The 21604-nt window shown below is 66.9% G+C and overlaps 4 protein-coding genes across 6 annotated transcripts; 1 reads left to right on the top strand and 3 right to left on the bottom strand.

The window, feature by feature from the left end:
* Positions 1-308: 308 nt before the first annotated feature.
* Positions 309-2041, bottom strand: LCN9 (lipocalin 9). The gene is made up of 6 exons (XM_036306856.1): positions 1937-2041; positions 1493-1629; positions 1247-1320; positions 745-855; positions 408-509; positions 309-334 (listed from the first exon to the last, which is right to left on the bottom strand). The coding sequence occupies exons 1-6, from the start codon at positions 2039-2041 to the stop codon at positions 309-311; spliced, it is 555 nt and encodes a 184-aa protein (XP_036162749.1).
* A 1997-nt stretch (positions 2042-4038) lies between these two features.
* GLT6D1 (glycosyltransferase 6 domain containing 1) lies at positions 4039-8648 on the top strand. Its single transcript, XM_036306855.1, has 5 exons — positions 4039-4128; positions 4552-4631; positions 5763-5807; positions 7002-7139; positions 7979-8648. The coding sequence occupies exons 1-5, from the start codon at positions 4039-4041 to the stop codon at positions 8646-8648; spliced, it is 1023 nt and encodes a 340-aa protein (XP_036162748.1).
* Positions 8649-8815: 167 nt separating this feature from the next.
* LOC118655341 (lipocalin) lies at positions 8816-14117 on the bottom strand. Of its 3 annotated transcripts, none has more exons than XM_036307043.1 (6): positions 13906-14117; positions 13504-13637; positions 12688-12761; positions 12359-12496; positions 11611-11721; positions 8816-10756 (listed from the first exon to the last, which is right to left on the bottom strand). In XM_036307043.1, the coding sequence occupies exons 1-6, from the start codon at positions 14095-14097 to the stop codon at positions 10713-10715; spliced, it is 693 nt and encodes a 230-aa protein (XP_036162936.1). In that variant the 5' UTR covers positions 14098-14117; the 3' UTR covers positions 8816-10712. The 3 variants fall into 3 exon arrangements, with proteins under 3 accessions (XP_036162936.1, XP_036162937.1, XP_036162938.1); XM_036307044.1 differs by having other exon boundaries at positions 11611-11706; XM_036307045.1 differs by having other exon boundaries at positions 11611-11702.
* A 1501-nt stretch (positions 14118-15618) lies between these two features.
* Positions 15619-19680, bottom strand: LOC118655288 (beta-lactoglobulin-like). The gene is made up of 7 exons (XM_036306932.1): positions 19535-19680; positions 18494-18633; positions 17866-17939; positions 17076-17186; positions 16417-16521; positions 16142-16184; positions 15619-15785 (listed from the first exon to the last, which is right to left on the bottom strand). The coding sequence occupies exons 1-6, from the start codon at positions 19628-19630 to the stop codon at positions 16168-16170; spliced, it is 543 nt and encodes a 180-aa protein (XP_036162825.1). The 5' UTR covers positions 19631-19680; the 3' UTR covers positions 15619-15785; positions 16142-16167.
* Between the last annotated feature and the right edge of the window lie 1924 nt (positions 19681-21604).

The following is a 21604-nucleotide window of genomic DNA, read 5'->3' as shown; positions in this document are numbered from 1 at the left end:
TGGGGGCTGGGAGGGGTGGGAGGGACCCCCACCGGAGACCACAGAGGGAGCGTGGCCAGCGCCTCGATGTCTGACTTCCTGTGTCCTGACTGCGGAGAACAAACCCCTGGCTGTCAGTCACCCCACGTGAGGGCGGGGACCTGGGGGGGCGGGAGCCCCAGGAAGCCGGGAGGTGGGTGAGGGCTGGGCTAGGGGTGTTGCCCTCCCCACCCCCCACCCCCCGGTCCCACCAGCCTCCTGCTGCTGCCCCGCGCCCCACACGCACCCACAGCCAAGCACACGCACCCGCCGCCGCCGGCCGCTCTCCTCTACCGCCGGTACCTGACGCACGGGTCTGGGGAGAGAGTGGCTCTCAGACGGGCCTCGGGGTCCCCACCCCCCAGCTCCCAGCCAGGGCGGCCTCCTACCCCGGGTGCTCAGGCTGACGATGTTCTGGGGGCCCAGCCCCTGCTTCCTGCAGAGCCTCTCAAATCTGTGCAGGAAGCTGTGGGGCAGCTCTGGTATCCGACCTGCGGACGGACAGACAGATGGACAGAGGGTCCCTCCCGTCCCTCGGGACCAGCTGGGGGAGGGTCTCCGGGGCCTGGGCAGCGGGGAGCTGAGGGGCGTGACTGCCAGGCTGGCACCTCCCCCTGGGATGGGACTTGACGGGGGTGGGGGTTTGGGGGGGGCCTGGGCTTGGGGGGCCCTGCAGGGTGGGCCGTCCTCGGGGGAGGGTCGCGGAGGCGGCTCCGGCAGACGTACCGTAGAGTGCCAGCACGCGGGTCTGGGTGCCGTTCCTGACGCTGTGCAGGTGGAAGGTGGCGTAGAGCATGTAGTCCGTCTCCCACAGCTGCACCCTGTTGTCCCCCGCGTCTGCGTGGAGGCGAGGCTCAGCAGCCAGGCAGCGCCGTGGCCGCCCTGGGTTAGGGGCTGGGTGCCCGGTGGCCGGGTGGTGGGGGTGAGGGTGGAGGTGGCCAGAAGGGGGGGGCTGGCTGGTGTGGGGCCCTGGCTGGTGGGGGGCCCTGGCTGGTGTGGGGCCCTGGCTGGTGGGGGGCCCTGGCTGGTGGGGGGCAGCGTGAGCACACCGTACCCCCTCAGGTGGCCCTGGCCTCCCTGGGGGACCGAGCCAGGGGCCGTCCCAGCGGGTCTGTGGGGCCCTGGGGCTGCGGGCTGGGCTGGGCCCCCTCACTTGGGCTCCAGCCATCCGGGGTCCCCTAGAGCCCTGAAATCAGAGCTCCCGGGAAATGCAGAGGCCCCCACTTACAGGCCAGGGTGTACTCCCCGTCCTTCTCCGTCTTCTCGCAGACCATGGCCACCTCCACGCAGTCCCCGTGCAGCCTGCACACGGCCTGGGTGAGCCCCTGAGCCTCCCCCCCTGCCCCCCTCCCCCCCGCCTCTCGCCGCCCCCGCAGTGCACCCACAGGATCGGGCTGGTCACGGGGGTGCAGGGGGTCTGTGGGGGTGGGGGCACCGGCCCAGGCTGACCCGCGGCAGGCGCAGCAGCGCTCACATGAAGTGGAAGAAGAACTGCAGGCTGCCGTTGGCCACGCTCTGGATTTTCTGGATGAAGACCCTCAGGTCCCCGTCTTCCTCGATCCGCTTCATGTCGTTCGAGGCCATGGAGATGGAGTACCAGACGCCCGACACCTGCAGGCAGAGGCATCGCGTGGGGGCCTGCAGAGCGGCTCTGGGCTTCCTGGGCCTCCCTCGGGGCCAGGCCCCTGGCACACGGCGCCCAGCCAGGGCCAACGTCGCCCTCCAGGGACCCCCTAGCCCCCCAGGGACCCCATGTGCCCTGCAGGGACCCTGTCTCCCCCCAGGGACCCCCTATCCCCCAGGCTGCCGTCACGGCTGGGGAGGAGAAGTGGGCCCCTGAGGAGCAGCGCCCTGAGCAGGTCAGGGAGCCCGGTTGAGGGGGACAGTGTCCGGTGCCCGGAGGGCGGCCCTGGCCCACCTTGGCAGGGTCGTAATTCCCACGAACCACGGACTGAAGGTTGAGCTCCTGGGCGGAGGCCAGGCTCAGCCCCAGGCCCAGCGGCAGCAGCAGCAGCAATGCCATCCCCTCGGCGGGCGCCTGGCCTGAGCCCTCCCTCCCCTTTATACCCCGGGTCCCTTCCGTCCAGCACTGCCCTCCCCCGCCCGTCCTCCCCACCAGGGAACGCAGCCAAGGCCTTGCGGCCGCCGCCCCCACCGCTGGCCAGGTGCAGCCGGCAACCGGCTCGCTCGGAATCTGCTGGACAGGGCGTCCGGCTGGGTCAGAAGCCACAGAGGGAAGAGGGGACCCACGGGCAAGGGGCAGCCAGATGCCCTGCCCCCCTACCCCCTGCAAGGTCGCACTGCCTCTCCAGGAGGCTGGATGGTCCCCCCGGGCTCCCCCTGCCCCCTCCACCCTGCCTGGCCTGGGTGTGCCCATCGGAGAGCATTTTGGGGCCCCGTGTAGCCTCATGTGCAGGACGCTGTGTGGGGTGCCCTGGCCTCGGGGACATCACTGTGACTTCGGGGTGAAACTCCACCAGGTCCTGGACGGGATAACTCCCGAGGGGGAGGGACTCGGGGTTGAGGCGTGAGGGCCGAAGGACACAGACGTGAGGTCAGACGGAGGTGGCCTGGCCTCCACCCTGTCCCCGTCCCGGCCGGGGTCCCAGCGCTGTGCTGGGGCGTCCCCGTCTCCTCGCACGGTGTTCAGGCGCCAGGGGGGTTGGTGGTCGGGGAGGGGAGGCTGCAGGACACTGGACACCAAACCCCGTTTAAGCACCGAGCAGAGGTCCGCTGTCGATCGGGCGATTCCTTGTTCATTAAGCACCGACCAGGCTCCAGGCAGCCCACGCCAGAGTCTCCCAGAACCTCAGGCCTCAGAGCGATGCCCTCGGCGCTGTCCCCCCAGCTTCCCGGGGGCCGCGAGCGTGGACACGGCTGGGCAGCAGGGAGGCCGCCACGGAGACACGGACACACACAGGGCGGACGTCACGTGGGGACAGAGGTGGAGGGGCTCTGTCCCCCGCCCGGAGCCGGCGGAGCGCGGCCCTGACACCGCAGTGGCGGGTTCGGCCCCACAACGGCGAGGAAAGACATCCTGTGCTCCAGCCCAGGGCCTGCTCTCCGGTCACGGCGACCGCGGGCCACGAGCACACCGCGTGTGCAGGCCGCTCTCTCCAGAAGAAAACGGAATTTATTTTCAAATAAAGACCGCAGATGCACTAGGGCCTCACGTCCAGGCGGCGTCTCACAGTGGGGACGGCCGAGACCACCTGCCTTCACGCATCTGACGGTCTCGGCACGAGGGGCAGCGCAGGAGGCGGAGGCGGAGGCGTGGAACTCCCCGAAGAGCCGGCGCCGCTCCATGGTTGACATCGACCTGTGAGCCAGGAGGTCCGGGTTCGATTCTGGTCAAGGGCACATGCCCAGGTTGTGGGCTCCATCCCCAGGGGGGGCGTGCAGGAGGCAGCTGATCGATGATTCTCTCTCATCATTGATGTCTCTCCCTTCCTCTCTGAAATCAATAAAGAAATTATATATATATATATATATATATATATATATATATTTTTTTTTTTTTTTTAAAGTTTTTTAAGAAAAAAAGAGCAGGGGGGCCCTCGGGGAATGGACATTGTCAGAGGATGCAGACGGAGGCCCCGCCCACACCCCTGCCACACCCGCTGCCACCTGCGTGAACACACCCCACGCAGATTCCTCCTGGAAGCAGGTCGGTCCCTGGGCGGGGGCCACAGAGGAAGCAGCACATTTACAAACACCTTTAGTTACTCAACCGGACGGGCCGTCGCCCGGCAACCAGCGGAGCATTGAGACTGCGGCCGGCTCACTCACGTCATCCAAGGGCCTGTGACCTCACAGTGAGGAAGGCCCAGCCCCAGGAGCAAGGAGGGGGGCAGAGACCCAGAGCCGGAGCTCGGAGCACCCGTCCTCCTGGAGCGCCTCCTCCGCCTCTAACCACGGTGAGGGTGCCCCTGGGGGAGGGACGTCTGATGGAGGGCCCCGTCCGACCCACCCTGTGGCACTTCTTCAGCTGCACGGCGAGGGGGCGTGGGCACCGCCCGGATGGGTGGCCTGTCCGAGGGAAACACCAGAAGCCACAGTGGCAACGGCCCGTTTCCTAGTAGCCACGTTGCAAGCGGTGGAGAGAAGCAGGTTGATTAATTGGGAGCCACTGACCACCAGCTCCTGCGTTGAGCGTCTGCCCCCGGCGGTCAGTGCAGGTCATAGTGACTGGTGGTTCCGCCATTCGGTCGATTTGCATATTAGCCTTTTATTACATAAAGGCTATTGATTGGTTGATTTCAGAGAGGAAGGGAGAGGGAGAGAGAGATAGAAACACCTATGATGAGAGAGAATCATGGATCAGCTGCCTCTTGCACGCCCCCCACTGGGGATCGAGCCCACCAATCCGTGACCCGCTGGTTCAGGGTCGACGCTAACCCCTGAGCCGCGCCCGCCAGGCCCTGCAGCTGCTCTATGCAGTGAGCTGGCGTGGTGAGGAGCCCTCAGTGCCCAGAGGAGGCTGCAGGCTGAGCGTCCGGTGTAACTCCCGCCCTCTCCCCGCTCCTCCCCCAGATGAGAAGGGGCTCCAAGAGGAAACTCCTGCTGCTGGTCTCTCTGGCCCTCTCGCTCCTGTGGGCAGGGCGCCACCTCAGGTAAACGCGGCCGGAGAGGCGGCACTGGGAGACAGTGGGGACGGCTGCCCGCTGGCGTCCAGCAGCTGGGAGGGCGCCGAGGCTCAGGGCCCGAGGGCAGGGCCCGGTCTGCCAGCTCGGGAGCGCATGTGGCTGCGGTTTGTGCGGAGCCGGCTGACCGCAGGCGGCTGGGCTGGATGGGAAACAGTTGGGCGGGCGGGCAGGGGTTGGGCTGAGAGCCGGCCTCGGAGAGGAGCCGGGAGTGGACAGCACGGGGGCCCTGGCCGGGATCCAGCCGTGACGCCTGGTTCGGAGGTGGACGCTCAGCCCCTGGGCCCCGCCGGCCGCCGGGCTGGACACCTCTGATAACGTGGGGACGGACGCCCTCAGACCCGGTTCTCGTCTTTACCAAATGGCCCAGGTGACGGCCGGCGGTGCCTACGGAGCTGACGGCTACATAATTAACTGAGAGGCACAGTCACACTCCACCTCCACGCAGACCAGCGGTTCTCAACCTTGGCTGCACATGAGAATCGCCTGGGAATCTTTAAAATCCTGATTTCTGGGCCTCATCCTCCGGAAATTCTGTCTCTTTGTGATGGGGTGGGGCCACAGCATTAGTAACAAAGAAACAGAATTTCCGGAGGATGAGGCCGGGAAATCAGGATTTTAAAGATTCCCAGGCGATTCTCACGTGCAGCCAAGGGTGAGAACCACGGACGTAGACGCACAGTCAAGGCACTGCTGGGCGATGAGCGTGAGCTGAACCTGCATGTGGTCCGGACACACACACTCTAACGGCTGTTGGTCGGGGTTTAATCCTCCCCACCACGTGCCCCCCTGACCCCCCTCGCCCTCCCCCCGGCCGTCACCCGCTCACCCTAACCCGTCCCTGACCACCGGCTCCCTCCAGGCCAGGTGGGCGCTCTCCCCACCAGGTGGGTGGACGGTGCCTCTGAGGCTCCCAGCAGCCCCGTCCCCGCCAGCACCTCCCTCGGGGACCACTGGGCTCCTCTGGTCAGCGTCCCCGGGGCGGGCGCTGGGCTGGACCTGCACGGCTATCCACACGGCGCCAGCAGCCGCCAGGCCGGGGGCTGGGCAAGCGTTTGCCGACCGCGTGGTTACAGCTAACGCCGTCTCCCTCTGCCCCAGGAACCGGGGGGCGGAGCTCCGGCTCTCGGACTGGTTCGACCCCAGGTAGGAACGGGGCGACTCGATGTGGGGAGGGGGCCGCTTCCCCGTGAGGGTTCTGGGTGGACACCGGTCACCTGCCAACAGGGGCCGTACGTGTTTTCCTTCCGATCGAAGCCGCTATTCCTTTTCTCTCGTAAATACTTCCAGTGATTTCAGAGAGGAAGGGAGAGGGAGAGAGAGAAACATCAACGATGAGAGAGAACCATGGACCGGCCGCCTCCTGCACGCCCCCCGCTGGGGATCGAGCCCCAACCCGGGCCTGTGCCCTGACCGGGAATCAGACTGTGACCTCCTGGTTCCTAGGTGGATGCTCAGCACTGAGCCCCGCGGCGGGCTTTTTCCTTTCTTGCCTTCTTGCCGGGGCTGGCGCACGTCTGCCGAGGGCGGGCTGGTGAGCGGCCCCCTGCCTCGCCCGGCTGGGGGGAGGGGGGGCCGGCGGCCTCTCACCGCTGAGCATGACGGCAGCTGCGATGTCACAGATGTTCTCTGTCAGGTGGAGGTCACCCTGCCTCGCCGTGTTTCTGAGAGCTTTTCGTCTGATCGCGAGTGGGTGGGCTCGGTGCGATGCTCGGCTGTGTCACCGACAGAGCCCGGGACGGGAGCCGGCGCCGGCTCTCACCTGTGGGCCAGCTCCACGCCAGCACCCTGGACCCCTGTTAGTGAGAGCACGTCCAACACTGTCTGGAGCGGTCACCCCATGTCTGCTGACTGCAGAGGCGGACGGTCACCCTATGTCTGCTGACTGCAGAGGCGGACGGTCACCCCATGTCTGCTGACTGCAGAGGCAGACGGTCACCCCATGTCTGCTGACTGCAGAGGCGGACGCAGAGCGTGAGGGGAGGCTAGAAAGGCGCCTCCCGCCCCGGCCGGGGTGGCCCAGTGGCTAGGGCGCCAGCCTGTGGACTAAAGGGTACCGGGTTCGATTCCGGTTGAGGCCACGCACCTCAGCTGCAGGCTCAATCCCTGGCCCCAGTTGGAGTGTGTGCAGGAGGCACAATCCATGTCTCTCTCTCTCTCCCCTCCCTCCCTTCCACTCTCTCTAAAATCAGTGGAAAGTATCCTCGGTGAGGATTTAAAAAGCACCCAGACCCTGTAGGAAAAGGGGGGGGTGGGGGTAGGAGGTGGTGCCAGTGTCCGCGGCCTCACGGTCAGCACAGGCCCGCCCCCTGCAGCTGCCACTCACTCATCTGCCCACAGGAAGCGGCCCGACGTCGTGACCACCACTGACTGGCTGGCCCCCGTCATCTGGGAGGGCACCTTCGACAGGCAGGTGCTGGGGCGGCACTACCAGAGGCAGAACCTCACCGTGGGCCTGGTGGTCTTCGCCGCCGGCAGGTAGGGCCGCGCGCCTCTGCCCTTTGCCCTGTTCCAGAGATCGACGGGCACCGGGGCCCTTCGGCCTCGGAGAGCTGCTGGTCGGCCCGTGACTGGGCTCCTGGGCCCTGGCCATCGCCCCGTCCGGCTGGGTCATTGCCTTTTCTGTTGTTAATCTTCACCCAGTTTTTCCCGTTGATCTTTATTTATTTTATTTATTTTTAGAAAAAATATTTATATTGATGTCAGAGAGGAAGGGAGAGGGGGAGAGAGAGAAACATCAGTGATGAGAGAGAATCATGGATCGGCTGCCTCCTGCACACCCCCCACTGGGGATCGAACCCGCAACCCAGGCCTGTGCCCCGACCGGGAATCAAACCCTGACCTCCTGGTTCACAGGTCAACACTCAACCACTGAGCCACACTGGCCGGGCTCCATTGATTTTTAGAGAGAATGGAAGGGAGGGAGAGAGTGGGGAGAGACAGACAGACAGAAACATTGATGTGAGAGACACATCGATTGGTTGTCTCCTGCATGTGCCCCGACTGATGCCAGGGATCAAACCTGCAACCCAGGTATGTGCCCTGGAACAGAAATCGAACCCAAGACCCTTAGGTCCGGGGCCGGCGCTCTAACCACTGAGCACACAGGCCAGGGCTGGGTCGGGAACTTGGTACCGACAGCCACTCAGCACTAGTTCTCTCTCCAGCTGTTGTCCCCAAAGTCTGACGGCTCTTCTCGCCCGGCCCACGGCTCTCAGACGCTGTCCCCGCCGCCCTGAGAGGCCCGCCCCCCACCCCACCCCTCCGCCCCCCCCACCCCGTTCCCCGCATCCCCCCACCGGTGCCCCCGTTGGCAGGGCCGCCGACCAGTACCTGGAGCCCTTCTTACAGTCGGCCAACAAGCACTTCATGCCCGGCTTCCGCGTGGTCACCTACGTCCTGGTGGAGGACTGGTACCAGCTGCCGGCCCTGCCCCCCGAGCCCCTGCGCACCGTGCGGGCCCTGGCCATCCGGCCGGACAGCTGGTGGCCGGACCCCAGCCTGTCCCGCATGAAGAACCTGGGCGAGTACATCCTCAGCCACATCCGGGGGGAGGTGGACTTCCTGTTCAGCATGAGCGTGGACCGCGTCTTCCAGGGCGACATGGGGGCTGAGGCGCTGGGCGCGGCCGTGGCCCAGCTGCACGCCTGGTGGTACTTCCGGGACCGGCGCCACCTCCCCTACGAGCGGCGGCCCCGCTCCGCGGCCTGCATCCCCTTCGGCCAGGGCGACTTCTTCTACGACGGCGCGGTGGTGGGGGGCACGCCCGCGCGGGTGCTGGACCTGGTGCGGGCCTACCTGGGCGGCGTGCTGCAGGACGCCCGGCAGGGGCTCAACAGCACCTACGAGAGCCACCTGAACAAGTACTTCTTCCTGCACAAGCCCACCCGGCTGCTGTCGCCCGAGTACAACTGGGACGCCGACTTGCACCCGCCCCTGCAGGTGCAGCTCGTCAAGGTGCTGCAGCTGGCCAAGCGGGACCTGTGACCGCCCCCCTCGCTGGCTGGCTCCCGGGGCTCCCGGGGCTCCCGGCACCGACACCGCCGGCCGCCCCGCCCGGACAGAGCCGCGCGCCCCGCCGGCCCGAGCCGTCCTCCTGGCGATCATCGGCCACCCCGCTGGGCCACAGCCGGATAAAGACTCAGAGGCCGATGTAGTGTTTCATGCACGGCAATGTTCTGTATATGCTAGGTAGCCGGCAGATAATCTCGGAGGCAGAAAATAAACATTTTTTCATGGAGAAAGACTCCGTTATGTCGACGCAGAGGGGGAAAGGTGAGGTGTGAAGGGGGGTGAACACTCGCGAGGCCACTCCTGGGGCCCCGGCGTGGTTCGCGGTTTGGGGCCATTTGCCGCTAACCCTCCGTCACTCCGTTTGCCGTGTGGCCGGACAGACGGACTTTCTGCCAACATCTCCTTCCTTTATTGATCTCGGGTGCGTTTTTTAAAGCTGCAGGCATTTTATCTCTGTTTTATTGTGAATCCGCACCCAAGGATTTTTTTCCCATTGGGTTTTAGTGAGAGTGGAAGGGGGGGGGGGAGAAACATCGATGTGAGAGAGACATGTCCATGGGCTGCCTCCTGCATGCGCCCCAACAGGGGCCAGGGCTGCAGCCTGTGACGGAGGTATGTGCCCTTGACCAGAAACGCACCCGGGACCCTTCAGTCCGAGGGCCGACCGCTAACCACTGAGCAACGGAGGGAGGGAGGCCGGCCGGGCTGTTGATGGTTAAGGAGAGACGGGCCCAGCTCTGGAGAGGGGGCAGCTGCGGAGGCCACGGGGGGTGGAGAATCGCTCAGAGCAGAACTGTGTTCTCAAGCAGCCCTGGGTTCCCCGGGGTGGGGGGCGGTGAGGGCGGGACGGGGAGACTCCTGGCATTTCTCTAGCAAGTTCAAAAATGCCCGAACCGGCCCACGGTTCTGCTGGCCCATGGGTTCTGCCAGCCCGCGGTTCTGCCCGGCCCGCGGTTCTGCCCGGCCCACGGTTCTGCTCTGCACACGCCTGTCTAACTGCCCACAAGATCAGATGGCACGACTCCTCTCTAAAGCACGTCCAAACCTTGTCTCCCTGGGGCGGCGCTTTGATCGGGTTTGCAGTTTGGGGAAAACTTGTGGTCGGGATACGGATCGGGTGGCTTCAAAGGTGCAGGCTAACCCGGGGCTGTTAACGTTCCACTTGGAGACGAGGCAGGAGATCGCGGGTCTGTGTATTCAAGTCGCCTTCCCGGGGCCCAGAGTCAGGACTGGGGCACTGTCTCCGTGCGAGGTTCCCGCCGCGCGTGCGCCTGTGCCGTGTGACCAAATGCGTCCGTTTCTGTTCCACGTCCGTTTCCGGTTCCGAGGAGGCTGTGGGCCGCTCACAGCTGATCCTCATGCGGAACCCGCACAGGTGGCCGCCCTGCTGGCCTGCGGGAGGCCTGCCCACTGAGGGCGTCGCTGGGGCAGGAGCTGGTCAGACCTGTCTCCCGGCATTTCCAGATGTAAGGATGGAGGCTCTCACCCGACCCAGTTTCCTAAGAGACGGCCTGGCCGGTGGGTGAGCCCTGGCTCGTCCAAGCAGAGGTGGGCACCCGCCTCTAGGCCACGCCCTCACAGGGCCCCTGGCGCTCAGAGAGGGCGTGACCGGGCTCAGCTCACCTGCGTGCAGGTGCCAGGGCTCTTCACCCGGCTCTTCAGGGCAGCAGGTCACTCACGGCCCCTCTCACCGGGCGGGGACTGTCCCAGAGCAGACCCAGGAGGCGGCAGGTCAGAGGGGTGCCAGCCAGGCCCTGAACGGGGCCACCTTCCCAGCGAAGGCCCCCGTGGCTCTGTCCGCTGGACTGTAATGCTGAGTCCAGGCCACCGGCTCCTCCTCACCACCCAGTGACCTCAGCCCGGGCCAGGCTGGCAGGGGCTGTGGGCCCCTCAGCCATGGCTTCAGAGGACCTGGTGACCCAAAGCCAAGGAGAAGCCAGGAAAGGGACAAAGAGGGTGAGGCGGGCACAGGCTGGAAGGGCTTCAGGCAGCAGACGGTGGAAAGGCAGCTGGCAGCTGGGGAAGGAGGCAGGAAACTCAGGGGAGGGGGCGGATGTAAGCTTCAGGAGGAGGACACTGGGCTGCGGAGGGAAAGAACACGGGGAATTAGAAGGGCTTCCTCCACTGCAAACCCAGATTTTACAAAGAATATTCACCATTTCCACTTATGACCCAAAACATAACACTAAGCTCTGACCCTAAATCCTAACCCCAACCCTAACCCTAACCCTAACCCTAACCGTAACACTAACCCTAACCCTAGCCCTAGCCCTAACCCTAACCCTAACCCAAAACATAACACTAAGCTCTGACCCTAAACCCTAACCCCAACCCTAACCCTAACCCTAACCCTATCCCTATCCCTAACCGTAACACTAACCCTAACCCTAGCCCTAGCCCTAACCCTAACCCTAACCCTAGCCCTAACCTTAACACTAACCCTAACCCTAGCCCTAGCCCTAACCCTAACCCTAACCCTATCCCTATCCCTAACCTTAACACTAACCCTAACCCTAGCCCTAGCCCTAACCCTAACCCTAACCCTAGCCCTAACCTTAACACTAACCCTAACCCTATCCCTATCCCTAACCTTAACACTAACCCTAGCCCTAGCCCTAGCCCTAACCCTAACCCTAACCCTAGCCCTAACCTTAACACTAACCCTAACCCTATCCCTATCCCTAACCTTAACACTAACCCTAGCCCTAGCCCTAACCGTAACCCTAACCCTAACCCTAACCCTAACCCTAACCCTAGCCCTAGCCCTAACCCTAACCCTAACCCTAACCCTAACCCTAATCCTAACCCTAACCCTAACCCTAACCCTAACCCTAGCCCTAACCCTAACCCTAACCCTAACCCTAGCCCTAACCCTAACCCTAACCCTAACCCTAACCCTGCGCAGTGTCCTGGGTGCAGTCGGGGTAGCACTTACCCTCTAGGTTGAAGACGGGGGCCTCCTGCAGCTGGAACTCCCTCACGTACCCCAGGTACCTTCGCAGCCACTGGGGGTCCCCGGGCAAGCGTCTGGCTGCGATCAGAGGGGCTGGTGGTGAGGGGCCGAGAGCCCAGAAGCTATGCTCAGATTTGGCCCCTCCCCCCGGCTCCTGGCCAGGCCTGAGCTGATGCCCGCCGGCCAGGTTGGCACCCTGGGCACGGCCCTCAGCCCACACGGGCTGTGCTCCAACGGCAGAGGGGATCCCGGCTCCTGGGAGCCAGGATCTACCCCTGAGGCGAGGCCAGCCAGAGGGTCCCCACTGCACTCAGGGGTCTCCCTGTGACCCGGTGCCCACCCCTACCCCGCTGACCCCTCCCGGCCTGCGGGACCCTGGTGGTGTGGCCCCCACCCCTGGGCTCCCTGGGCCCAGTCTCAGACGCCGGGCCCCTCCCTCACCTCTATCTAGTGTTCCCCCCGACACCCCCAGGAGGCTTCTCCCATCTGTCCATGGAGACTCCAGCTCCAGGACACGCCCACAGGCAGCACGGAGGGGATGAGATGCGGTGGGTGTGTGAGTGTGAGGTGGACGGATGGGCCTGGGGGGCCAGGGCACCCATCCAAGGGGCATGAGGGTGCGTGCTGAGCAGCCCAGGCTGACACCCGCGCCTCAGAGCAGCAGGCACTAAACACAGGTCTTGGGCAGATGGGGTGGGGGGTATCCAGCATTGGGGGAGACACCACCTACCCAGCAGCGCCCACAGGCTGGTGACCTCGCCCCCGTCCCCGCCGTCCCCGCTCTCCTCAACGCGGACGTAGAGAATGAGGCTGCTGTAGTCGCTGCTGGTGCTGACGAAGCGGACGTGCATGCGGGCTCCTCCCTCAACTGTGGGGACAGACCCAGCCAGTGACAGGGGGCCTGTCTCCGCCCCCGCGCCCGGACCTGCCCGTGGGCTGCCCATGGACACGGGCAGGAAGAGGGACGGCTCCCTCTGGCCCCGGCCCTGCCCCCACAGCCAGGCTAGGGCATCGGGCGTCCCCTCCCCCGGCGAGGGACTCGGCCGGGGCGGGACTCACAGGATCCGCGGTACTGGCCCGGGAGCCCAGTCGGGTGGATGGTGACGTGGACACCTCTGCACATCGTCTCCGCCCTGGGGAAGGAGAGGAGCTCGCCGTGGCTGCCTGTCCCTGTCCTTGTCCCTGTCCCCGCCCCCTCGTGGTGCCAGCTCAGACTGCTCCCCCTGAGGCCCCGGGAGGCTCTTGGCCCCTCAGGCCCTCTAGGGCCACCAACTGGGACAGGAGGGCAGGCCCACGGGGGCAGGGGAGGCTGGAGGCTGCAGTGAGGGCCGGGCTCCTGGCTGGGAAGGAGCTGGAACCCCCGGAGGTGCTGGACCCTGTCTGTCCCCGGGCCTCAGGTCTCGGGCGGGGCCCCAGGACGGGCATCCACATCACTTGGCTCCATGCACAGAGCACCCCTGTAGGCCCCCCTTGTCCCCCGCCCATGTCCCCCATCCCGGGGCCTGCAGTTGCTAATGGTGGGAGTGGGCCACCGCGTCTGGCAAGGACGCGGCCATGACAGTCTTTGACGCCACGGGCGCGGCTGCGGTATCACTGAGTCAGCACACTTGTCCCGTGTCACCAGCTCTTCCATGAGGACCCAACCGGTGCCGCCGGCCAGCCCGCCCACCTGGGACCCAGCTGATGGGCAGGATGGGCTGAGCCGCGAGACAGCTGGTGTGGTCTCTCCCGCCTGCCCTCCCTCAGAGCTTCGGAGCCTAAGGGTCACCTGAGCCGGCTCAGGGCAGCGTCTCCAGCCCCAGCTCGGTGCCGATGCCAACATCTTGGGAGGCCCCCCAGCACCCCACCCTCAGGACCTGCGGGGGCCACACTTACGTCCAGAACAAGACGAACTCCAGGTCCCCGTCCCGCATCTTGATGGAACGCAGAGCCAGCCTCAGGGGGTCGTCGGGGGAGACCAGGTGTGCCCGGCTGGAGGCCAGCCGGAGGGTCAGCCAGCGCCCGGCCACCTGTGGGTGCAGGTGCAGGTGGGGAGGGTCCGCAGCCTCCAGTCCCGGGGGATGGATGGGGGATTGGCGGGTGCCCGTGGCCCAGGTGGGAGCGGGGTGTGGTCAGCCCCCCCCCAGGCCTCACTGCCCCCCCTCTGCTCCCCCCTCCTGTAGCCCCTCCTGTACTCAGCCCACCCGCCGTGCCCGCTGGGTCGTGTGGCCTGGCCGAGTGCAGGGCGGGGAGAGTCTCCCTGGTCCCTGGGCTGCGTCTGGGCCGTGTCAGCGTTACCTTCTGGACGTCAAAGCCGGGCTGCACGGGCACCTCCTCCAGGGTCCTCTGGGCGCTGGCCAGGCCCAGGCCAAGGGCCAGGACCACGGGGGCCCAGAGGGCGGCGCGACCGGGCAGCCAGGGCCCCGTCTTCATGTCCGACCTCCAGCTGCCGCTCGTCCCGCCCGGACGCCCTGCAGGTCCCGGAGCCATGGCCGGGGAAGGGCACTGGCGCCTGAGAAGGGAGTGCCGGGTGCGGCGGGAGGGCCGTCCGGGCGGTTTGGGCACGTGGCACGTGCCTGGGAGCCGTGGGGGCGGAGGAGGGCGGGAGGCGTGTGTGCGGGTCCCGCAGGCTGGCTCCCTCCCCGGCTCCTCCTGGAGCACCGTCTGCCCGAGCGGCCGGCACCCTGTGCTCCGCCTCGCCCGCTAGCGAGTTATTCGTAAGTTATAATAACAGGGTCTGTGTCTGTCCCCCGGGATGGCTGCCCCTTCCTCCTGGTTCGCACCAGCCCCGTCCGGCTGTGCCTCAGCAAACCTGGCACCCTCGGCCCGGAGCAGAGGGGGAGCAGGCGCCGGCCCCCCGACCGACGAGAACCCGGGAGCCGTCCCATCTCTGCTCAGGGTTCTCTGGCGTTTCTCTCCCCGTCGATACTGGTCATTGGTCTCTTCCCAGAAGTGCCCCCGTTCTCTCTACACGACTTCACCCTTACACAGACCCCCTCACGTGCAGGTACCTTGCCTGCTGATATAGGATTGTCCATGTTTAAATGTGCACACATACTGTCACGTGCATGTAAATTGTTCTTTAAAAATCCCTGCTTCTGGCCGTAACCGGTTTGGCTCAGTGGATAGAGCGTCGGCCTGTGGACTGAAGGGTCCCAGGTTCGATTCCGGTCAAGGGCATGTACCTTGGTTGCGGGCACAACCCCAGTGGGGGGTGTGCAGGAGGCAGCTGATCGGGGTTTCTGACTCTCTATCCTTCTCCCTTCCTCTCTGTGAAAAATCAATAAAATATATTTTAAAAAGAATCCCTGCTTCTGTTGCTGCAGTCCAGGGTGGGACCGTCCGGCCTGCGGGCTGTGGGCGCCCGTGAAGCCATTGGTCCGGCCCTGCCAGGCACTGGGGCTCACGACATGTCTGAGAGAGCAGAGCAGCGAGCTTTAAGTTGGGGATCGTGCGGCCGCGCATGACATCATACACGTCTGAATGGCTCCTGGGGGGGGGGGGGCTCCCGGCCGCCCGCCTCCTCCCCGGGGAGGCCATGGAGTTTGTGAGGAGCAGCGAGGCCCCCTCCCGCCTGCCCCCCTGCAGCTCCTCCCTCCGGGACGGTCCTGTTTCCATCGGCGGAGGACGCGGCGGACGCGGTGCAGACACAGGGACCTGGTGCCAGGTCTCCTCCGAGCAAGGCCCGCCCGCTCCTGGGAGACGACCTTGGGCCGCCGTTCGAGAGGCAGGATCTGATCGGCGGTAACTCGAGTCGGCTCTGCCTGGGCAGTCGGGTGTCTGTGCTGCGTGACCGGCAGGGCTCATGCCCTTCCTGCAGCTGGGGTGCTGCCGGGTCCCAGCGCTAACCCCTGAGCTGCCTCGGCTGCCCACGTCCTGGCAGCTGAAAGGAGCCTGCTGTGTGCTGACCCTGAATGTCGGGGCCTGTGATGCTCGGCCCTGCCCCTGCCCTGCCCTCCTGCCCCCCTAAGCCCGGCCCCACCTCCCCCAGGAAAGACTCAGCAGACGGGCTCTGATGTGTCTCTTTATTGTGAGGGGCTCAGAGCAGAGGGTCCAGGGAGCAGCCGGAGGGGCCTGGTCCCAGGGGGGGCAGCGCCCAGCAGCCTTGGGGCCTCAGCCCCTCCTGGGGCCTCTGGCTGGAAGGAGGGGTGATGTCGTCCTGCAGGGGGACCGAGGTCCTGGAATGCACGAGGGTCCCTGTGACCCTGGGGCCCTGGGGGACAACCCTCGCCAGCCCTCCCAGCCCCCGGCCCCCACATCCGGCCCGGGACCCCAGGGCGACTGCAGGTGCGTGTGGCCAGGACACAGGAGACACAGGTCAGTTCACGCCCTTCGGAGGGTGGGCGCACTGCAGCCGATCCCCGAGACCCCAGGGGACCCAGGCTCCAGCCCTTCCCACAGGGTCCGGCAGGTGGCAGGGGGGCAGGTGGCAGGGGTGTCAGAGGGCGGCGGGGGGGTGATGGGGGGGTGATGGAGCGGAGCCTGGGCCCCCCGGACCCCACACCCAGGATGTGGGGCGGGGCAGGTACGTTACCCAGGAGGCGGGTCGGCAGGACTCGCTTAGACACGGCACCTCTCTGCGGGAGGGGGGGCGGCGTGGGAGGTCACAGGTCGGCCAGGAAACCAGAGGGGTCTCAGGGGGACCCCACCTCAGGGGCTCTGCACCCCCACCTCCCATCCACCCCTGAGAAGCCTGGGTGATGGGGAGGCCGCCATGGGAGAAAGGCGTTCCCAGTGCGATGGCCTTTTGACTGGGGGCCGTGGCAGGGGGTCGGGGGTCAGGGGTCAGGGGTCGGTGGGCAGGGTCACCTTCCGCCTGGGCCGGGGTGAAGACCATCTGGATGTGTATGGGCAGCAGCTTCATGGCCCGGCCGAACTGCTCCATGGCCACCTGGTCCACCTTCGGGGTCCTGGCTGTGGGGGGCGGGGGTCAGTCCCTGGACTGGGGGAGCTGGGACCTTGCCCGGGACGAGGCAGGCAGGACACCCCGACATCTGAGGTCAGCAGAGCTCAGCCCCGCTTCCCAGGGTCGAACAGGGCTCTGCCCACCTGTCCTCCAGGTCCCTGTCCCCCTCGGCCCAGCCCCCTCCCAGGGCCACGTGGGGGTCAGGGTCCCAGGAGGACAAGGCCCCTCCGCCCCGGCCGTGGGAGCGTCTTCCCAGCCCACACTGGCTGTGACCCACGGGGAGCCCTGGGGGCCCGAGGCATGTGCCCCGGGAACGTCCCCACGTCTGCTCTCGGACGTTACGGCGACAGACGTGCTCGCAGCTGACTTTGCACTTGGCAGAGTCATTGAAGCCCTCCGCCCGCCAAGCCTGAAGGGTCCTGAGTCACCGTCCGCTCGCCGCCCCTATCCGTCCCCGCCTGAATGTGTGTCCCCTCCCCCCACCTACGTTCTGTCCCGCACAGTCATGGGACCCCTCCCCCCGGGGCCCTGGGACCCCCTCCCCCCGGGGCGGCTGGCGCACCCAGGTACTGGCAGGCCAGGCTCTGCTTGGCGGGCGCGGCGTTCTCCAGGCACAGGAAGGCGTAGGTCTCGTAGTCGGTGTCCAGCACGTGCGCCTTGCCGTCCCCCAGGCCTGGAGGGGGCCGGGCGGTGGGTGAGTCCGGGTTCTTCCCTCCAGCAGGAGGGGGTGCGGGTCGGCTCCCCCTGCGCGGCCACCGGGTGAGGACGGGAGAGCGGCTCCTACGCCCCCGACCGGCCAGCCACTCCCCGAGCCGCCCCCGGGCACAGGGGCCTGAGCGCCCGCCACCTGCCGGCCCCGGGTTCGGTCATCACTCGTTCCGAGGGGCCCACCCACCCCGTGTCCTGGTTAAGAAAGGGGGGTTGGCCTGGCAGGTTTGGCTCAGTGGGTGAGCGTCAGCCTGTGGACTGAAGGGTCCGGGTGCGATTCCTGGACAGGGCACGTGCCCAGGTGGTGGGGCGTGCAGGAGGCAGCCGATCAATGATTCTCTCTCTCTCCCCCCCCTCCTTTCCTCTCTGAAATCAATAAAAATATTTTTTTTAAAAAAAAAAGACAGAAATGGGGTCTCCACGCCGACCTCTCGAGAGCCCAGCAGCACCGAGGGAGGAGGCCGTCCGCCCGGGGCAGCACCGAGGGAGGGGGCCGTCCGCCCGGGGCAGCACCGAGGGAGGGGGCCGTCCGCCCGGGGCAGCACCGAGGGAGGGGGCCGTCCGCCCGGGGCAGCACCGAGGGAGGGGGCCGTCCGCCCGGGGCAGCACCGAGGGAGGGGGCCGTCCGCCCGGGCAGCACGTACTGTTGATCTTGAACTCAGCAGGGACCTCGGTTTTCTCCCCGAAGATCTTGCCCTGGACACAGCTGCCGTCCTCCCTGGAAGACAGTGTCCCGAGAGCCGCCCTCAGACTCCGCGGTCAGACAGCCAACCCCAGCGCCGGGGAGGCCCACGGCCGGAGCTGGTGCCCTGCTGGCCCACACCCACGGGGACCTCTAGTGGCCACAGGGGACCAGGTTCCCGACGCCCCTGGAGCACAGACAGGGGCTGGGGTGCCCTCGGTCTTGCTCAGGGCGTTGACCTGTGTTCCCCGGCAGTGATGGCTCTGGGTTCCCATCCGCCCCCCCAGCTCTCTCTGCCACCCCCTCCTAACCCCAGGGACAGACAGGGCCATGGCGGGAGGGCCCCGGCCTCGACCCCGCTGCCCCTGGCCAGCGGCCTCCACACAGGCCTCTCCCACACTGACCCTGGTCGCTCTGTGGCCCCAGAGCCGTGGGCAGGGGCTCCAAGGGGCCCAGAACCTCCCGGCCGTGCCCCCCGACCCCCGACCCCGACTCCATGCCGCCCACGGGAAGCCGGGCCCCTCAGGAGCCCTGCCCGCCCCCCCCCCCCGTCCTGGCACCCGGCCCCCTCCCCGCAGCCGGACACCCACCATCTGTGCACCATGATCTCCAGGTCGCCCTGGGGGGTGGGCCTCAGCTCCTTGACGTACAGCCTCAGGGGGGCGTTCTGGGTGCTGAGCAGGGCGAGGTCGCTGGCCGCCATGGCCATGGAGAACCAGGTCCCGGCCACCTGGGGAGGGGCCGTGAGCTGCACTGGGGGGTGGGCGGGGACCCCAGCTCCCGGGGGGCTCTCCGACCCTCCTGTCTGGGCCAGCGGAGTCCTACCCACTCCCAACTCCCCCAGGCCGCCCTAGGGAGGGGGCTGGGTCCGCGGGGCCCTCACTGACCCCCCTGGGCTGCTGTGGGACCCTCCTCTGCTGAGCTGAGGAATGTTCTAGCTAAACTCATCTCAGCCCAGAGAAGCACCCCGAGAGCCGCCTCCGTGAGTGAGGGGAGGCAGAGAGGCCAGGGGGGGCCTAGACTGTGTCCCCCCAGATTCATACGTTGCAGCCCTGAGCCCAGCACCTCAGACCACGACTCTAGGAGGTGAGATCTTTGCCCAGCAGCGTGGCTCAGTGGTTGAGCGTCCCGGGTTCGATTCCCCGTCAGGGCGAGTTGGGGGCTCGATCCCCGGTGGGGGGCGTGCAGGAGGCAGTCGCTCAGCGACCCTCATCATTGGTAGTTCTCTCTCTCCCTCCCCCCCCTCAAAATAATAATAATAAGCAATAAAAATAAAAAATATTAATCAAATAAAAAAAGGAAATGGGTTCTGGAAGAGGTTAAAGGGAGGGTGGGCCCTGGCCCCGCCTGACGGGTCCCGTGTAAGCGGGGGAGATGGGGACACACGGGCACAGAGCGCAGGCCGTGTGGGGGGTGCAGGGGGCAGCCACCCACCCCCGGCCTCGGACCAGCCTCAGGACCTGAGACCCTAAGTGGCTGCTGTTTAAGCCGCCGTCCGTGGGGCTTTGTGAGGGCGGCCCCAGCGGAGTCCTGCAGGCCCCGGACACCCAGCTTCCCCATCTTCTGAGGCCCCCGCCGCCCTGCACTCAGCCCCGCCCCAGCCTCCCCATGCACAGCACCCCGTCCCCGACCTTCTGGACGTCCAGGTCCTCCCTGGTCTGGGGGGCGCCCATGTCCTGGGTGCCGCACACCAGGGCCACGCTGAGAGCGAGCAGGAGGCACCTCATGGCTGCGGCTGCGGGACTTCCAGCTCTGAGCGCTGAGGCCGAGGCGGCGGGCGCGGGGCCTTATATGGGAGCCGGGCGGCCACGTGGCCACGGGTTCCCCGAATCCCCAAGGCTCCTTCCTCCGGGGGACAATAGGAGGCCTTCTTCCCGCTGAGCTGAAGCCGGAAGGTCCGCTTTGTCCCCCAGTTCCCGGTAGGGCCCCGCAGGGAAGGATGGGGGGCTGGGCTGGCCGCCAGCGGGAGGGACACTGCGGGCCGGGCTCTGGACAGTGACAGCCAGCCCTGAGGAGGCTGTCCTGGGGGGGAGGGCAGTGCGTGGCCGGAGAGGCCCACGTGAGCCCAGGACCCCTGGACACCGGGTCCGTGTGGCCGCCTGCCCCTCCCCCTCCCCCGCCCACTGGACCAGCCGCCTGGAAAGGCAGGGTCCCTCCTGGCTCTGCTGTTCTCTCTTCCTCCACCTGCACAGCCCGAAGCCATGACCTTGTGCGTCCTCCCCACTGTCCAGCGGGCCAGTGAGGTTCAGACAGAGCTGGGGGGCGGCAGCGTGAGCCCCGCACGTGTTTGCTGCTGAGGCCGAGCGGCCCTCACAGCGTCACAGGGCCGGTGGGGCCGATGGAAGCGGCCTGACCTCGGCGGGTGGGCAGGTGGGCGGGGCCCGGGACCCAGCTACCCAGCCCCCGACGGCCATCTCCCGCATGTTTGTAAACGTTTTTGTTGATTTTTAGCGCGAGAGGAAGGGAGAGGGAGAGAGAGGAACATCGATTCGAGAGAAACCAGCATCAGCTGCCCCTGCACGCCCCACACGGGGGATCAAGCTCGCAACCCGGGCGCGTGCCCTGACTGGATTCGAACCCGGGACCCCCTGGTTGACGGGTCGACGCTCAGCCACAGCCACACCGGCCGGGCCGTCCTCACGGCTCATGAGGAGCAGCTCGGGGGCTGGTGTCGCCCGAACACTCACGTCTCAGGGCCTCGGAGGCGGCTGCTGGCTCAGATGAGGCCACGCTGTGGCCGGCGGAGGCGGCAGAGGCGGGGGGGGGGGGGGGGGGGGGCTAGCCTAGTGCCCGGTGTCCTAACGGGGAAGCGGGGGCCGAGGGGGGTCGCGGGGAGAAGGGCTGGGCAGCAAAGGCTGGGGTGGCCGTGAGCCGAGTGCCCGCAGCTGGGAGAGGCGGGAAGGAGGGTCCCGGAGCCTGGGGCGGGGCAGGGGCGGCCTGACGCCCGGACTGTGGGCTCCCGGCCTCAGCACCGGGGAGAGGGGATCCCCTGCCAGCAGCCCCCGCCCGCCCCGTGGGCTCCTGGGCGGCGACTGCCCGAGCCAGAGGCACAGGCCCGGACGGGCGTCTACCGTGACCCCGGGGTCAGAGGCCGCCCAGCAGGTCACGCGGGGCCGGGGCAGCGCCAGGAGAGCGGGCGTCCCGGTTCCCTGAGCTCGGGAAACGCTGGCCGCCAGCCGCACGCGTTTCCTGCAGGCTTCTCGGAAGCCCCGGGCGCCTGCCAGGGGGCGCGTGTCCCGGCCGCTCCCGGCACCTCCTCGGGCCACAGTCGCGTTTCCGGGAATGAGGTTCCGTGGAAAACCCTGAAGCAGGAAAAGGAGCCTCGGGCAGCGGCAGCAGGAGGCCCCGAGGGACCTGGCGGAGGCCTCGCCCACCCAGCACGCCCGTCCCCCCAGGGCCCTGGCACCCGAGAGCCGGGTGGGGGTCGGGCCTGTAGTCACCGAAGCGGGAAGTTACTGCAGCGAAGTGATCCCAGGCGGCCTCGATGGCAACGCCACGTCCCCCGAGCCCTGCTCCACGAAGCCGTGAGCCCCGACACCGGGCAGCGTGTGGGTTCCTGGGCGCCCGTCCCCCCAGCGCCAGGGCCCTGAGCAGGTGCCGTCATGGTTACGGCCTGTCCAGGAGGCATACCTTTCCCCTGTGGGGGCTCCGTCCCCACACAAATCATCACCCAGTTCCTTCCCAGGCCACCACCGTGCCCA

The sequence above is a fragment of the Myotis myotis genome, unplaced genomic scaffold (assembly GCF_014108235.1).
Source record: "Myotis myotis isolate mMyoMyo1 unplaced genomic scaffold, mMyoMyo1.p scaffold_m19_p_44, whole genome shotgun sequence".
Classification (NCBI taxonomy): domain Eukaryota; kingdom Metazoa; phylum Chordata; class Mammalia; order Chiroptera; family Vespertilionidae; genus Myotis; species Myotis myotis.
Note: the sequence above shows the minus strand (reverse complement) of the source record. Positions and strands in the feature narration are given on the sequence as shown.

Coding starts and splice junctions, on each gene's coding strand:
- LCN9 (XM_036306856.1), bottom strand. CDS start 2,041: ATGGCATTGCTGCTGCTGCTGCCGCTGGGCCTGGGGCTGAGCCTGGCC. Junction 1,630..1,936: donor GGAATTACGACCCTGCCAAG/GTGGGCCAGGGC, acceptor CTCTGCCTGCAG/GTGTCGGGCGTCTGGTACTC. Junction 335..407: donor CGTCAGCCTGAGCACCCGGG/GTAGGAGGCCGC, acceptor CTCTCTCCCCAG/ACCCGTGCGTCAGGTACCGG.
- GLT6D1 (XM_036306855.1), top strand. CDS start 4,039: ATGGGTGGCCTGTCCGAGGGAAACACCAGAAGCCACAGTGGCAACGGC. Junction 4,129..4,551: donor CAAGCGGTGGAGAGAAGCAG/GTTGATTAATTG, acceptor CTCCTCCCCCAG/ATGAGAAGGGGCTCCAAGAG. Junction 7,140..7,978: donor GTGGTCTTCGCCGCCGGCAG/GTAGGGCCGCGC, acceptor CCCCGTTGGCAG/GGCCGCCGACCAGTACCTGG.
- LOC118655341 (XM_036307043.1), bottom strand. CDS start 14,097: ATGGCTCCGGGACCTGCAGGGCGTCCGGGCGGGACGAGCGGCAGCTGG. Junction 13,638..13,905: donor CCGGCTTTGACGTCCAGAAG/GTAACGCTGACA, acceptor CTGCACCCACAG/GTGGCCGGGCGCTGGCTGAC. Junction 12,497..12,687: donor GGGCCAGTACCGCGGATCCT/GTGAGTCCCGCC, acceptor CTGTCCCCACAG/TTGAGGGAGGAGCCCGCATG.
- LOC118655288 (XM_036306932.1), bottom strand. CDS start 19,630: ATGAGGTGCCTCCTGCTCGCTCTCAGCGTGGCCCTGGTGTGCGGCACC. Junction 17,940..18,493: donor GAGATCATGGTGCACAGATG/GTGGGTGTCCGG, acceptor ACTGTCTTCCAG/GGAGGACGGCAGCTGTGTCC. Junction 16,522..17,075: donor CCTGGCCTGCCAGTACCTGG/GTGCGCCAGCCG, acceptor CGCCCCCCACAG/CCAGGACCCCGAAGGTGGAC.